This window comes from Ursus arctos, unplaced genomic scaffold (genome assembly GCF_023065955.2).
Source record: "Ursus arctos isolate Adak ecotype North America unplaced genomic scaffold, UrsArc2.0 scaffold_14, whole genome shotgun sequence".
NCBI lineage: Eukaryota > Metazoa > Chordata > Mammalia > Carnivora > Ursidae > Ursus > Ursus arctos.
The window spans coordinates 28997968-29010748 of NW_026622808.1; the positions used below are offsets into that span (position 1 = coordinate 28997968).

General features: G+C 50.7%; 1 protein-coding gene across 9 annotated transcripts in view; it reads left to right on the plus strand.

Annotated features, from left to right (window-relative positions):
• The window catches only part of GATAD2A (GATA zinc finger domain containing 2A), a 99881-nt gene extending 88877 nt beyond the window's left edge, over positions 1-11004 (plus strand). For 5 of the 9 annotated variants that reach the window (XM_026500609.4, XM_057311661.1, XM_057311660.1 and 2 more), the window contains 5 exons: positions 595-874; positions 3724-4022; positions 4697-4771; positions 5065-5260; positions 7433-11004. In XM_026500609.4, coding sequence (XP_026356394.1) covers positions 595-874; positions 3724-4022; positions 4697-4771; positions 5065-5260; positions 7433-7563 — 981 coding nt within the window. In that variant the 3' untranslated portion in view covers positions 7564-11004. The remainder of the gene's footprint in view (positions 1-594; positions 875-3723; positions 4023-4696; positions 4772-5064; positions 5261-7432) is intronic. The other 4 variants (XM_044384786.3, XM_057311663.1, XM_057311662.1 and 1 more) reach the window with 3 other exon arrangements.
• Positions 11005-12781: the final 1777 nt, after the last annotated feature.

Sequence of the window (12781 nt, forward strand, 5' to 3'; positions counted from 1 at the left end):
ATGAGAAAGTAGTACAGGAGCACCAAAGCTCAAGAGAGGGGAAGGGGCGGGACAGGGGTTGGTCCAAAAGCTATTCTTCCCTATAACCGCAGTGAGGACACATGAGGTAAGTGGAACATTAGAGTTTCCAGACAACCACATACAAAGGTTCTCATGAAGAAAATGCCACCAGTGCTGTAGTGATCCACTGTGATACCCCTGTGAAGAAGGCGGCCATTTAGACCTGTGCTGGGAGGAAGGCTGCTAAGCCATAGTGACGGGACAGTGGCTGTGTTGTCTGAGCGGGGGTGCCTACTGCTCTGGTCGTGGTTATGGCTTCATGGGTGTTCTCATGTGGCACAACACAGCACAATACAGATTATAAATGTGTGCAGTTGATTGGATATCAGCTAAACCTCAATAAATGTGTTTTACAAGATTGGTCATCTCATACAGTGATGAGTTTAATGCTGCTTTTGCATGTTGGCTTGCTGACGTCAGACACCTCGGAGATACTACCTTAAAGACTCATTAGTCAGTACAGCTAACAGTGCCATTCTGGGCTATGGGATCAGGCACCCCCAGCACCCTGACCAGGTTGTTATCTCCCGAAAGCCTTCCCCAGCGTCGCTGAAAGGGACGACAGCCACCTCTGCTCAGGCCAACTCCACCCCCACCAGCGTGGCCTCTGTGGTCACCTCTGCCGATTCTCCAGCCAGCCGTCAGGCAGCTGCCAAGCTTGCGCTGCGCAAACAGCTGGAGAAGACGCTGCTTGAAATCCCCCCTCCCAAGCCCCCTGCCCCGGAGATGAACTTCCTCCCCAGTGCTGCCAACAACGAATTCATCTACCTGGTTGGCCTGGAGGAAGTGGTCCAGAACCTGCTAGAGACCCAAGGTGAGTGGGCCTTGGGGCCATTTTCATCTCTTTGACACTGAAGTTTTTTCTTACGTAGGTTATTTTCAATGCACAGCACGTGTCGGAATGCTTGCTGTATGCTGAGCGCTGTCTGGGGTGGGGCATCTTATGGATGACCTTTTGTTATCAGTCCTCCTGCTTGCTGTGAGGCTTAACTTTTTGCTTATTTGTTGTAGTTTTTACATTTATGTATGTATGTATGTATTGAGAGAGAGCGTGTGCGTATTCAAGGAGTGGCAGCGGCGGGGTGGGGGTGGAGGCAGGAGAGGGCGGATCTTAAGCAGACTCAACGCTCAGTGCAGCCCAACTTGGGGCTCAGTCTCATCCTGGGATCATGACCTGAGCCAAAATCAAGAGTCATACACTTAACTTAGCCAACTGAACCATCCAGGTGCCCCATTAGTTTTTACATTTTTAAAGTATTTATTATTAAAGTATGGTTGCCATACAATGTTACATTAGTATCATATGTATGATGCAGTGAATGTGATCACCATCTATCACCTTAGATAACTTAAACATGTCACAGTCACCTTTCTCCTCTTGTTGGGGCCTCTTAGAGCTGAGCCCTGGGGGAGCCCAAGGCCCTGCATGCATGGTCTGAACAGCTCTAGGACATTGGGGCAGACAGAGAGGGATGAGGAGGAATGTTTGCAGGAGGCTGACAGGCTTTGCTTCCAGACGGGTCTCTCCAGCTAGAATTTCCCAGAGCCTTAAGTGCTCTGAGCCCTGAAGGTAGGAGAGGGATGCCCATGCCTTGGCCAGAGTCACTTTATCACCCTCCTTGGAAACAGTTTGGAAAGCACCTCTTGCATGTTAAGAGGTTTTAGGGATAAAAAGGGCATATTATAGGGTCACGATCAAAAGTAACATTGGAAATGGTGGTGGGAGGCCAGGTTGGCCCTTGAGGGGCCTCTACCAGACGATTTGAAGACGTTTCTGCTCTGAGATTGAGTTTGTGGTGAATCCTCTCCTGCATGATACAGCAGATGCTCAGAGCTGAGGAGGAGGTAGAGCTGTAACTGGTCCAGGGCAAGGGAGGGCCTTGTAGGCTTCAGACCACATACCTTGAATTGCCCCTTGGTACATGCCGACCCCTTCCAGGGCTGCTCTTACCAGCACAGACTTGGGAGTGACAGTAATGGGGCCTGTACAGAGGAAAAGCACCTTCTGCCTGCTTGCTTCTCTTCTGCAGAGAGGGAAGGAGGCAGGTATGTGTAACAGGGAGTTGTGGTCCCTACAGTGCTGCTTGGCGTCAGGGTGTTGGGGGGAGTGCTCTTTTCTCCCTCTTTAGTCAGTATATCACAGAGGATATATCATATCCTTGGATGTTATATCCAGTGCCTCCTAGAGATAGAGTCCTCCCTACCTGGTTGGGGGCGAGACCCAGGGCAAAGGATGCCCAGCTGGCCACCTCAGATTTACTTGTAGCTTCCTTACTGCACCCCACCCACCCACTCAACCCCATTGCTCTTAAAATACTCTGGAACCACAGGGCCATATCAAGGACTGACCATGAGTTAGGCTGAGAGTGGGAGGCCACAAAGGGCCAACACTGGCCTCTGTAAAATTGGGGATGGTGGCCTCCTCTTGTCAGGAGGCCAGGCCCAGCAGGGGAGGGTGCGAGCTCTCACATGGCTTGGATGTGTCTGGATCCCTTTAGTGTCTTTTTTATGATGGAGTGATGTTGGCAGAAGAGCTGCCCTGAGGCCAGTGCAAGATGGGTGGGTGGTGGGAGGCCCAAGTCAGGACACAATGCCCACCCATCTGTAACCTGTGTGCCCTGGGCATCTGCTCTCCCCAATCATCCTGTCTCTACTTGTTCTCTCATCAGGGATCAGTATCCCTCTCGTATTGCCCAACACAGGACCTAACTGTGGGAGGAAGCTCTGAGCCCCTTTTGAGGTGTCCCCTGATACCTCCCAGAGCTCCAGGCTAGGTGGCTAAAGTGCAGCCTTGTACCAGTGTCTCCACTCTGTTGTTGGTCATGCCTACTACAGCTGCCTAGAAAGAGGTACTGTGCCTTCTAGGGTTGGACGTTTGGAAGGTGATGTGCTCTTTTCACCAGAGAATGTTAGCTGCAGTTAAGGGCCTAGAGTTGGGAGCCTGGGGTGAGGGGCTCCCCCTGTCTGATCCTGTACAACCCCTCAGCATTCAGGGGCAGCTTGGGCAGGCCCAGGGCTGGAGGTAGAGGCCAAGGGTCTCTTGGTAGCATTGTCTCTGATGTTAGGAGGAAGTTAAACCCTTGAGTACTCTAGACACAAAAAAGATAGTTACAGAATGCAAAAAGTGCCCCTTACGTCACTTTCTTTTTTTCTTTTCTTTTCTTTTTTTTTTTTTTTTTTTAAGATTTTATTTATTTGAGAGAGCACAAAAGGCTGGGGGCAGAGGGAGAGGGAGAAGCAGACTCCCCTGCTGAGCAGGAGGCCGACCCGGGACTGATCCCAGAACCCTGGGATCATGACCTGAGCTAGAAGGCAGACGCTTAGTCAGCTGAGACACCCAGGCGACCCTAGAGAGCACTAAAGTTCTTAAGAGTTGGTACCCAATGCACCTAATCCATGGCATTTTCCAAAGCTGCTTAACTTCCCTTCTATCAGCAAACCTTCTCCAAAGCCCGAGGCTGGCCTAGTGTCCACACACAGTTTGTGCCAGTACATGCGTGCCAAACAGTGTCTTGGGATTTGGCTTGCTGATGCCAGCTGGGCCACATAGTCCAGGGCACTGCTCCAGATCTGTCACATGTCCTCATCCTGTCCTGGGATGGTAGGTGCTCTCACTCTGGCATCCTGTTCCTATGACATGAGCCCACCTCTCTCTCCCTGCAGCAGGCAGGATGTCGGCCGCTGCTGTTCTGTCCCGGGAGCCCTACATGTGTGCACAGTGCAAGACGGACTTCACGTGCCGTTGGCGGGAGGAGAAGGGTGGTGCCATCATGTGTGAGAACTGCATGGCATCCAATCAGAAGAAGGCACTCAAGGTGGAGCACACAAGCCGGCTGAAGGCTGCTTTTGTGAAGGCTCTGCAGCAGGAGCAGGAGATTGAGCAGCGCCTCCTGCAACAGGGTGCCGCCCCCTCACAGGCCAAGGCTGAGCCTGCCGCCGCCCCACACCCCGCACTAAAGCAGGTGAGAGTCCTCGGGGAGCCAAAGATGCAGCCCTGTGGCCTGGGAACGTGGGCTGGGCGGCCTCACCTTCTAGGAGAGGGGCCTTGTTCCCTTGGCAGGGAATTGTTGCTAGCAAGCAAGATGTTCTGATGTTCTGTCCCACACTGGGTAGTCATCTGCCTGGTTGGTAACTGTGTGTCTAAATTGCATTTAATGGTGGCCTTTGGTGGTGAAAATACTAATTTGCAGTTTCTTTAGATTTTGTAGCTTTCACGTGCAGTGTTCCGGCTGACAAGTACTTCTTGTCTAAAAGGACTTTTCTGAAAGCCACATTGAGATGCAAAAGGGGCATTTGGAGGAAATGTTCTAGCTAAATTAAGGAGAGAAGCAAGTTTGAAATCAAGTTTTTTGGCTGCTTTTTTTTTTTAATGCTTTGCTTTCCCACCCTCTGTAGACCCAAAGTACCCCGCTGGCAATTTTTTGTGTCCTTGGAAGTCATTTGTAATTCACTAATATATACATCTTCTCAAGATCCTTATATAGTGGGTGGCTGTGCTACCCTCGGAAAACGGCCCGTCCCGTGGGGACTGGGCTTCGTGTGGCCACAGCTGCTGCCCTTTGGTCACTCTAGGTCACCCTAGGCCGTCTGTGGATGGTGCTGACCTCGATTTCAACCCCCCCCCCCGTTTGTATAGGTCATAAAACCCCGGCGTAAGTTGGCGTTCCGCTCAGGAGAGGCCCGCGATTGGAGTAACGGGGCTGTGCTACAGGTCAGAACTGCGGTGCTGGGAGCCCCTGCACCGCGCCACCAACCAGCCCTCACGCCCCAGACCGTGACCACGTCAGTCGCCGACTGTCACGCTGCCTCTGTCTGTCTGTCTCTCTCTCCCTCCCACCTTCCCCTCTCCCCTCAGTGTAACTTACCTGGTCTCCTGATTTTGGACTTTAGGGACCCTGTGTGGGTGGGAAGAGGTCGGCCAGAGCACGGAGAGGCTGCGCTGAGCGTCTCGCCCTCTGTCACCCCCTTCCCCGCGTGAGCCATCACACCCTCTCTTCACTGTAGGCCTCCAGCCAGCTGTCCCGGGGCTCGGCCACAACGCCCCGTGGTGTCCTGCACACGTTCAGCCAGTCACCCAAACTGCAGAACGCAGCCTCGGCCACAGCCCTTGTCAGCAGGACCGGCAGACATTCCGAGAGAGCTGTGAGCGCAGGCAAGGGCAACGCCACCACCAACTGGAAGAAGGCACCCCTGAGTACAGGTGAGTACAAGTACAGGACCTCACACAGGATGGTGAGGTCCATCCCTTCCTTGCTTTTATCTAAAGACTTGCACACATACAGGGTGAACAGAAATGGTGCAGAGAGCCCTGAAACCCCAGACCTGTTCCCTGAGAGCAGCTGCTTTTGACCTCTCAGCTTAATCTCTGTTCACCAAATAGGATGCCCCAAACAAGTGGTATCCCTGGGTAAATACTAATTTCCCTCCTTTGTACTCTCTATACCCAGACTCTTAGCTCTTGACCCAAAATGTTGGGCAAAGCCAGTTTAGGTAGTGTCTCTCTCTCGCTCTCACTCTCTCTCACTCTCATACACACACACACACACACACGTACACCCGTACACACCATCCAGTGGACACCTGTCAGCACAGACACTTAATCTTACCAATTCTGCCCCCCCACACACACACACACCCCTTACTGCCATAGGGAACACCTGTTTTTGCTGTTATGTACCTTTTCTGGTGCACTAACTTAATTTCTTGTTCAACCAGATAGTGTTCTTCATTCCCTGCTCTGTGGGACACTCTTCCCACCCTCTGACTTAGGTCAGGCTGTGCGAAGTGTAAACTAGAACACGAACGTTGGGGGGTGAGGGTAGGGGGAAGATCCCTGGGGCAGGGGCTAGGATTTTAACTAAGGTGGGTGGCAGAGGATTCTGAGAAAACCACATTTGAGGAACAACTCGGGAGGGGGATGGGATACCCTTAGATGAGCATTCCCTAGTTTGCCACGGTCCCATCATCCCTGGGTCATCCCCCATAGCACTTTCCCTGTTTTTTATTTATGTGCTGGCATTAAGGTGACAGTTAAATATTTGTTTCCATCAAAAACAGGAAAGTGAAAGGTAGGCACAAAGGGCTGAGGGAAGGAGACAGGTGAGCGCTTTCACTGTGGGAGCCAGTGCCCCTCCCTGCCCCGCCCAAGTTTGCTGTATCCCCTTAGGAAGAAAGGAGGCAACATCATGAGAATCCTCTTCCTAGGCAGAACTAGGAAAGCCAGGCTGGCTGTGCAAACAAAACAGGGGAGTTAGCTCTGTGCAGCTGACCGTAGAGTTAGAAATGTGGCCAAGATTCAGAGCCTTCCACGGGGTGAGGCTCAGGAGAGAGAGTACATTTGTCTGGTTGCAGAAGAATCTGAGCAGCCTAAAGAGCATTTGTAAACATAAGCAGGCAGAGAGACTTCTGTGCAGCATGTATAAGATGCAGCTGAGAACTCACAGCTGTTTGAAAATTCCTTTTATGGGAAACTTTAAAAGTATACAAAATCAGATACAGGTGTGTGCACATGTACACAGTGGTAGCAGCCATGTGAAAACCGTGTATTTAAGGTAATGTTTGAAAGGGAATATGGGGGCGCCTGGGTGGCATAGTTGTTAAGTGTCTGCCTTCAGCTCAGGGCCTGATCCCAGGGTCCTGGGATTGAGCCCCACATCAGGCTCCTCTGCTGGGAGCCTGCTTCTTCCTCTCCCACTCCCCCTGCCTGTGTTCCCTCTCTCGCTGGCTGTCTCTCTCTGTCAAATAAATTAAATCTTTTTTTAAAGAAAGGGGGAATATGAAGGAATAAGTAGTTGCTATGTTTAGTAGTAGGACTAGAGCTAAATGTATAGTAACTTAAAAGCAGCATTTCCCAAAAGAGTTCTACCAGCACTCCTAGTTCCCCTTGGTTTCTGGGCAGGACCCAGTCAGGTTTCTCTTTAGTATGTAGAGAGGTTTCCCTATTGCATTTGACCTCAGAACACTTGTTCCACAAAATGTAGTAACCTCCACCAAAAATACTCTTGGGGTAACACAGTGATGGGGGCAAGGGACAGGGCAGTCTTTACCCCCAGGCCAGCCAAAAACCTATGTGTGTTGGAGATTGGGGGGTCATTTGTTCATTTTCCACTTGTAAAAGAGATGTTTGCTCATTGGGGAAATTCGGAGAATACAAAAAGAAGAGAATGGTGTTTCTACCCCAGGAGAACAAATGCTATACTTTGGGGCTTTTCCCCCGTTCTGCCTCTGGTGTGGACACTGGTGTGTCCCTTGTGTGTAACTGAGTGCGCTACAGAGGCATCATGCTCTGTTCACCATCCCGTGTCCCTCTTAATGTTTTCATGAGAGAATATTACCATACCATTAAAAACTCTGCCATTCTGTTCTTTTGCAGGTGGGGCCCTTGCGTTTGTCAGCCCGAGCTTGGCAGTGCACAAGACCTCCTCAGCTGTGGACCGCCAGCGGGAGTACCTCCTGGACATGATCCCGCCACGCTCCATCCCCCAGTCAGCCACGTGGAAATAGTGCGAGCCGGGCCCAGTGGAGAACAGGCTCCCTCCTCCCTCCCACCTGGTCCTGCCACCTTCCACTCGGGAAGACCTCATACTCCCTGAGAAAACGAGTGAGCGAGCGCCGGCCGCGCTACAGAAGCAAGGGCTCCATTCTTGGCTGCAAAGTCTCGTCGCAGCTGAGGGGCTGCTTCACAGGTGGACGAGGAATATCACTGAGGGACCTTTCCCTTGGGCTTTTTTCCTTTCTTTGCCTTTAGTTTGCCCAACACCAGCAGAAAAGTGGACCTCGGGGGCTGGTTCTGCTTCTGGCCCTTCCTTTCAGCGCCACCCCCCTCCCCCCGGCAGGGTGCATGGACGGCTCACCCTGGACACTGTGACACGCTCGACGAGACCGGCGCCCGGGGCTTCTGAAGTCGAGCGGAGCGTTCTGTTTTGTTTTTGCTTTTCCCAATCTTAGCCTCCCAATCTTTGACTGCCTTCCTTCATGGCAATCTTTAGGTTGACAGATTTTTTTTAATCACCTCATGATGATGGAGTTTAAAGTAAACCGTGCAGACCCAGGGGTCCCTGCCGAGCACGGCCCCCATACCCCAGAGGGTGGGCCACTGACTGCCCAGCCCTCACTCTAGCGGAAGGCCTCTGCTGCTGCTCATCCCGGAGACCCCGGACCTCCCACACGTAGCAGAAGAACAAACTGCAACCCAGACCCCAGCCAGAGAGCCTGGGATCCCAGAAGCCGCACACCGCCAGTAGAGGAGGGAGGAGAGAATTGGCAGCAACATCCAGAGCCTGAGTGGGAAGTTGGAGGGGCGGGCTACTGTGTTTTTTTGTTGTTGTGGTTTTATTTTATTAAATTTTTCCTTTTCTTTTCCTACTTATTTTGATGGACACCATCCTAAGCTGCCCTGGCCTATGCTCCTGTCAGGTGTGTCTGGTGGGGAGGTGCCCCTGCCCCTCCAAGACTTCAGGGTTTCCGTTTGGGTCTAGTTTAGAACCTTCCCTTAAAACAGGGCCATGTTGCCAGGGTTCGCCTTCAGACTGTTTTGTTTGGGTTTTTTTTTGTTTTGTCTGTTTTGTTTTTTTTTTAACCCTCTTTCGAGTCTACAGAAATATGTCTTATACAAAGGATCAGGTCTGCTCTTAGTTGTGTTTCATTTTGGTTTCTCCCACTCCTTAAAAATCGGTTCCATGAGGATAGGCAGAAGCTGTTGTGAGTGTGCTGTGCATGGGGCCGTCTCCGTGCAGGTGCGAGGGCGTCCTGTGTGCACGCACACATGTTTGTCGTCGTGGAGATGGGGTACGCTGCTCCCCACTTCAGCCCCAGACCTAGTTTTCCTATCCATGCAGTTAGGGACTTAATTTAAAATCCTTATTTTGTAGGGCCGCCTTCTTCAAAACACACTGCTACAACATTCTAATAAAGGCTCATTTAACCCCCTCTCTCATGTGTGAATATCCATGTTTAGCAACATTTTGACCCGCGGTAGAAGACCTAGGTTTGCAACATTCTAATGTTTCGTTATGTAAAACCCTATATTTCTCATTGATTTTTGTTTTGAGTGCATAACTTAGACGGGCTGAAGGAGGGGAGGGCAAGGAAGGGTGGCTTTCATTCCAAGATCCAGGGATTTGGGGGAAAGGAGGGAAATTGACATTGGGGGGGGTGTTTTTACACCAAAAAAATCAAGAGTATGCAAGCATTTCTATTTCTCACATTTTTCTGTGTGCCTGGCAAATAAATACTTGTCTTATACTACCCTGAGCTGTTAGCCCTCTCTGTTCAATGACATGGGCCAGATTTTCCAAATCCTTCAAGAAGGAACACCTGGGCTGGCCACTTCCACGGGCAAACAGACCTCAGTTCTATGCAGTAACTCGGGATCAGGTGTTCAGGTGAGAGTCACTTCTGCACTGGAGGGGTGTGCCAGGATTGTCGCACCCCAGCTGGGGTTGAATGGGTCTGTGACTCATGGGCCCAAGCTAAACTGTGCTGCACAGGTTGGCCCTCAACCCCAGCCCATTAGAACCTCGCTCATCACTGTGCTCAGGAACCACCTCTACTCACCTTGCCTGGCTGGACTTCTGCCGGCCTCTGAGCTGTTAAGTGGGCCTCATGAATTCAGTACAAACCCGACCGCCATGGGTGGAGGATGGGCTACCGGCCCTGGCTCTGCCTCCTCCAGCCCAGGGTCCCTGGGGATAATCCCATCAGGGGCCACTTACTGTGACATGTAACTTTTTAAAGGAGACAAGAACGTGAGATGCCTTAATCTTTTGTTCATTTCTACTGTATCAAAACTCTTACCCCCTTTTTTTTCTTTTGTCTCCCCCTTTGCAGTATAACTTCTCTGATAAGCCCCAAATGAGTAGTTCTTTGATGAGGTTTATGATGTTGCAGGAAAGACATATTAAATACCTCTCTGCATGTGGGGTTTGGACATTAACTAGGAAAGGGATAGTAACGTTAAGCGTGTTCTCCCAGCAGCAAAGCCTGTCAAAATTGGTCACAGTGCTGGGGTCCTGGTCTCCCCCACCTCCACCCCAGGAGCCTCTGGACTGAAAGGACCTGGTTCCTAGGAGCAGTGAGAATGTGGGAGCCCCCAGTCCCAAATGATGATGATGGTCCCAAGTTATCTGTGACATGAACTCTGAATGGCAACTGGAAACTGTTCAAAATGCTAGCCACTCAAGGGTGAAGGGTTGCATGTTTGAAATGCCCATGCGTAGTAGATACATGTGTGTGCATGTAGATACATGTGTGTCCACTTGGAGCCTCCCATTGCTCTGGCCATCCTGCCCATGTCACTGGGTCTCCAGTGTCCCAACTGTGATGTTGGGACCCACACCTTTGATAAGGCCAACAGTTGCCCTCCTCCCAGGGGTAGCCTCTGCTCCTCTCTGTACCCTAAGACATTCATGAATCAAAACTTGGCCCCAGCGCAGAGGGAATGAAACAACTGAGTACAGCCCTGCTGTGTGTTGGGGTTCCTGTCTCCCACGCATCATCTTCCTGTGGACAGAAAGACATAGGGAGGAGTTTTCTATATAAACATTCTCATCACAGGTGTAAATCATGGGAAAGACAGTCGTTGCTGCTGCACCATAGGGTTTTTATTTGATGCGGAGTTATGCTGCACATGATGGTTGCCTAAAGAACTTGGACTGAGCTTTTTTTTTTTTTAAAAGGACAGCTAAAGTTTTATAATCCTTAACAATGAAAGTGTAATAGACAGTTACACTAGTGCAGGGTATTTGGAAGGTGGGGGTTGGAGGATGGGTGGGTGGGGAGGTTGTCACTTGTATTTATTGTGACTCTAAATCTTTGATAATAAATGTAAAAGGTTGACCACCAAACCGGAATAGAAGTTCCAATAAACAGAGGCTGGAATCAATGGCTATATTTGTGTCATGAGGAAGTTTTAGAATCTGACGGAAAATAAAGAAATGGACAATGTGTTGGCTGTATTTTTCTTTCATCCCCTCGGCCCTGGTTTCCCTGCATTATTTTTGTCCCAGCTTTGGGACAGCTTGGAGACTCAGGAAGGTGTAGCAGCGTAACCCCTTGTTAATGAGGAAACAATGAGACACCTGTTTCTTGGGCTTCTTTTGGACTTTACTTCCAAAAGTGGGTGGAGTACCTCCCCAAACTGGGCGCTGTGGCTTTGCTTCTGAGCCTCCATCTTCACCAGAACCTGTGGCTTTGTGGCCTGCTTATCCACAGCTGAGAGAGCGAGGTGAGAATCCAGTGGGTGTTGCCATCCACTAGCTCTTAGCCCCTTCCAGCCTCCACCCCAGAGTGGTAGGTTTTTCCGGGCCAATTTTCAGGCTTGGCATCTGCATTGGGTGTCTTTGCTGCAGGACGTCTTACAGATGCGGATTCTAGCACAGATGGAGCTGCCCTGCCAGCTCTGAAATGAACAATCTCTGGTGAAAATTTGTTTTCAGATGTTGATACACTGTTTCAAAAGTTATTCATAAAGTGAGACTTGTGCTCACTGGTGAATTAATATTTTTTTAAAAGATTTATTTTAGGGGCACCTGGGTGGCTCAGTCATTAAACATCTGCCTTTGGCTTGGGTCATGTTGCCAGGGTCCTGGGATCAAGTCCTGCACCAGGCTCCCTGCTTGGCAGGAAGCCTGCTTCTCCTCCCAGTCCCCCTGCTTGTGTTCCCTCTCTCACTGTCTCTCTCTGTGTCAAATAAATAAAATCTTAAAAAAAGAAAAATATATGCTCAACCAACTGAGCTACCCCGGCGTCCCATTGGTGAATTCTAATGTGCCTAAAGTAGGACCCTGTTTCCCTAGGTGCTTTTTTTTCTCCCCCCGTTTCTCATAAGAAATTCCTACCTCCAGCCTGGGGGTTGATGGTCCTCTCCGGCCACCACACCTAGCTAGGTTTCACATGGGCAAGACACAGAACTGATAGAAGACATTACAGAAATTAAACCCAAACCTGTCCCAGTCTACCTGTGAGACATCCTGACTGATGCCCCATGCCCCAACACTGGCTGTGAGAAGCACACTTGGCATTTTCTCAGGGGCTCCAAATTCAGCCTTCAAGTGAGTTTTCACTGGGTTAGGCACAGGCTCCTCAACTGACCCACTGACTCAACAGGGTTTAGTCTCAAGTAGTTTCTCCAGCCAACAAATGGGACAATTGCCCCAATCCCTGAGGCCTCGTCCCCTCCGAACTGAGCCAAAGGTGGCCATGGGGTATGAAGAGACCCAGGCCTCACTGCTCACACAGATTATGGATAAAAAAAGGCACACACCATACCCAAGGCGCTGGGATTCCTTGTGACAAGGGCAAGGAGGGAAAGAACAGAGTGTCAGGGAAGAGGTGACTGAAACCAAGTCTGGGGTGAAGAAAGGGGGAAAATGGTACAAGGAATAGCAACAGCCAGTGCAAAGGCTCAGAGGTGAGACAAAACCTGGCAGGTCAAGGACAAGGCAGGCAGTGCGGCTGGGCCACAGGAAAAAGGGGTGAGGATGTGGGTTTCATTCTGAGTGTAGTGGGAGCCTCAAGAAGGCTCAGGGTGTGGTCTTTCAATGAGCCGCACAGCCCTTCCCTACAACCTGGAGGATAGGTTCCTACCTCCATTTTCCAGGTACGGATCCCAAGGGATGGTCCAGACCAGAGGAGGCGCCCTCCTTGTGTAAACCAGAGGGGTTGGGTTTTCTTTTTCAGCTCAGATGTGTACCAGCGAGGACTGGAAGCAAGGCACTTCCCC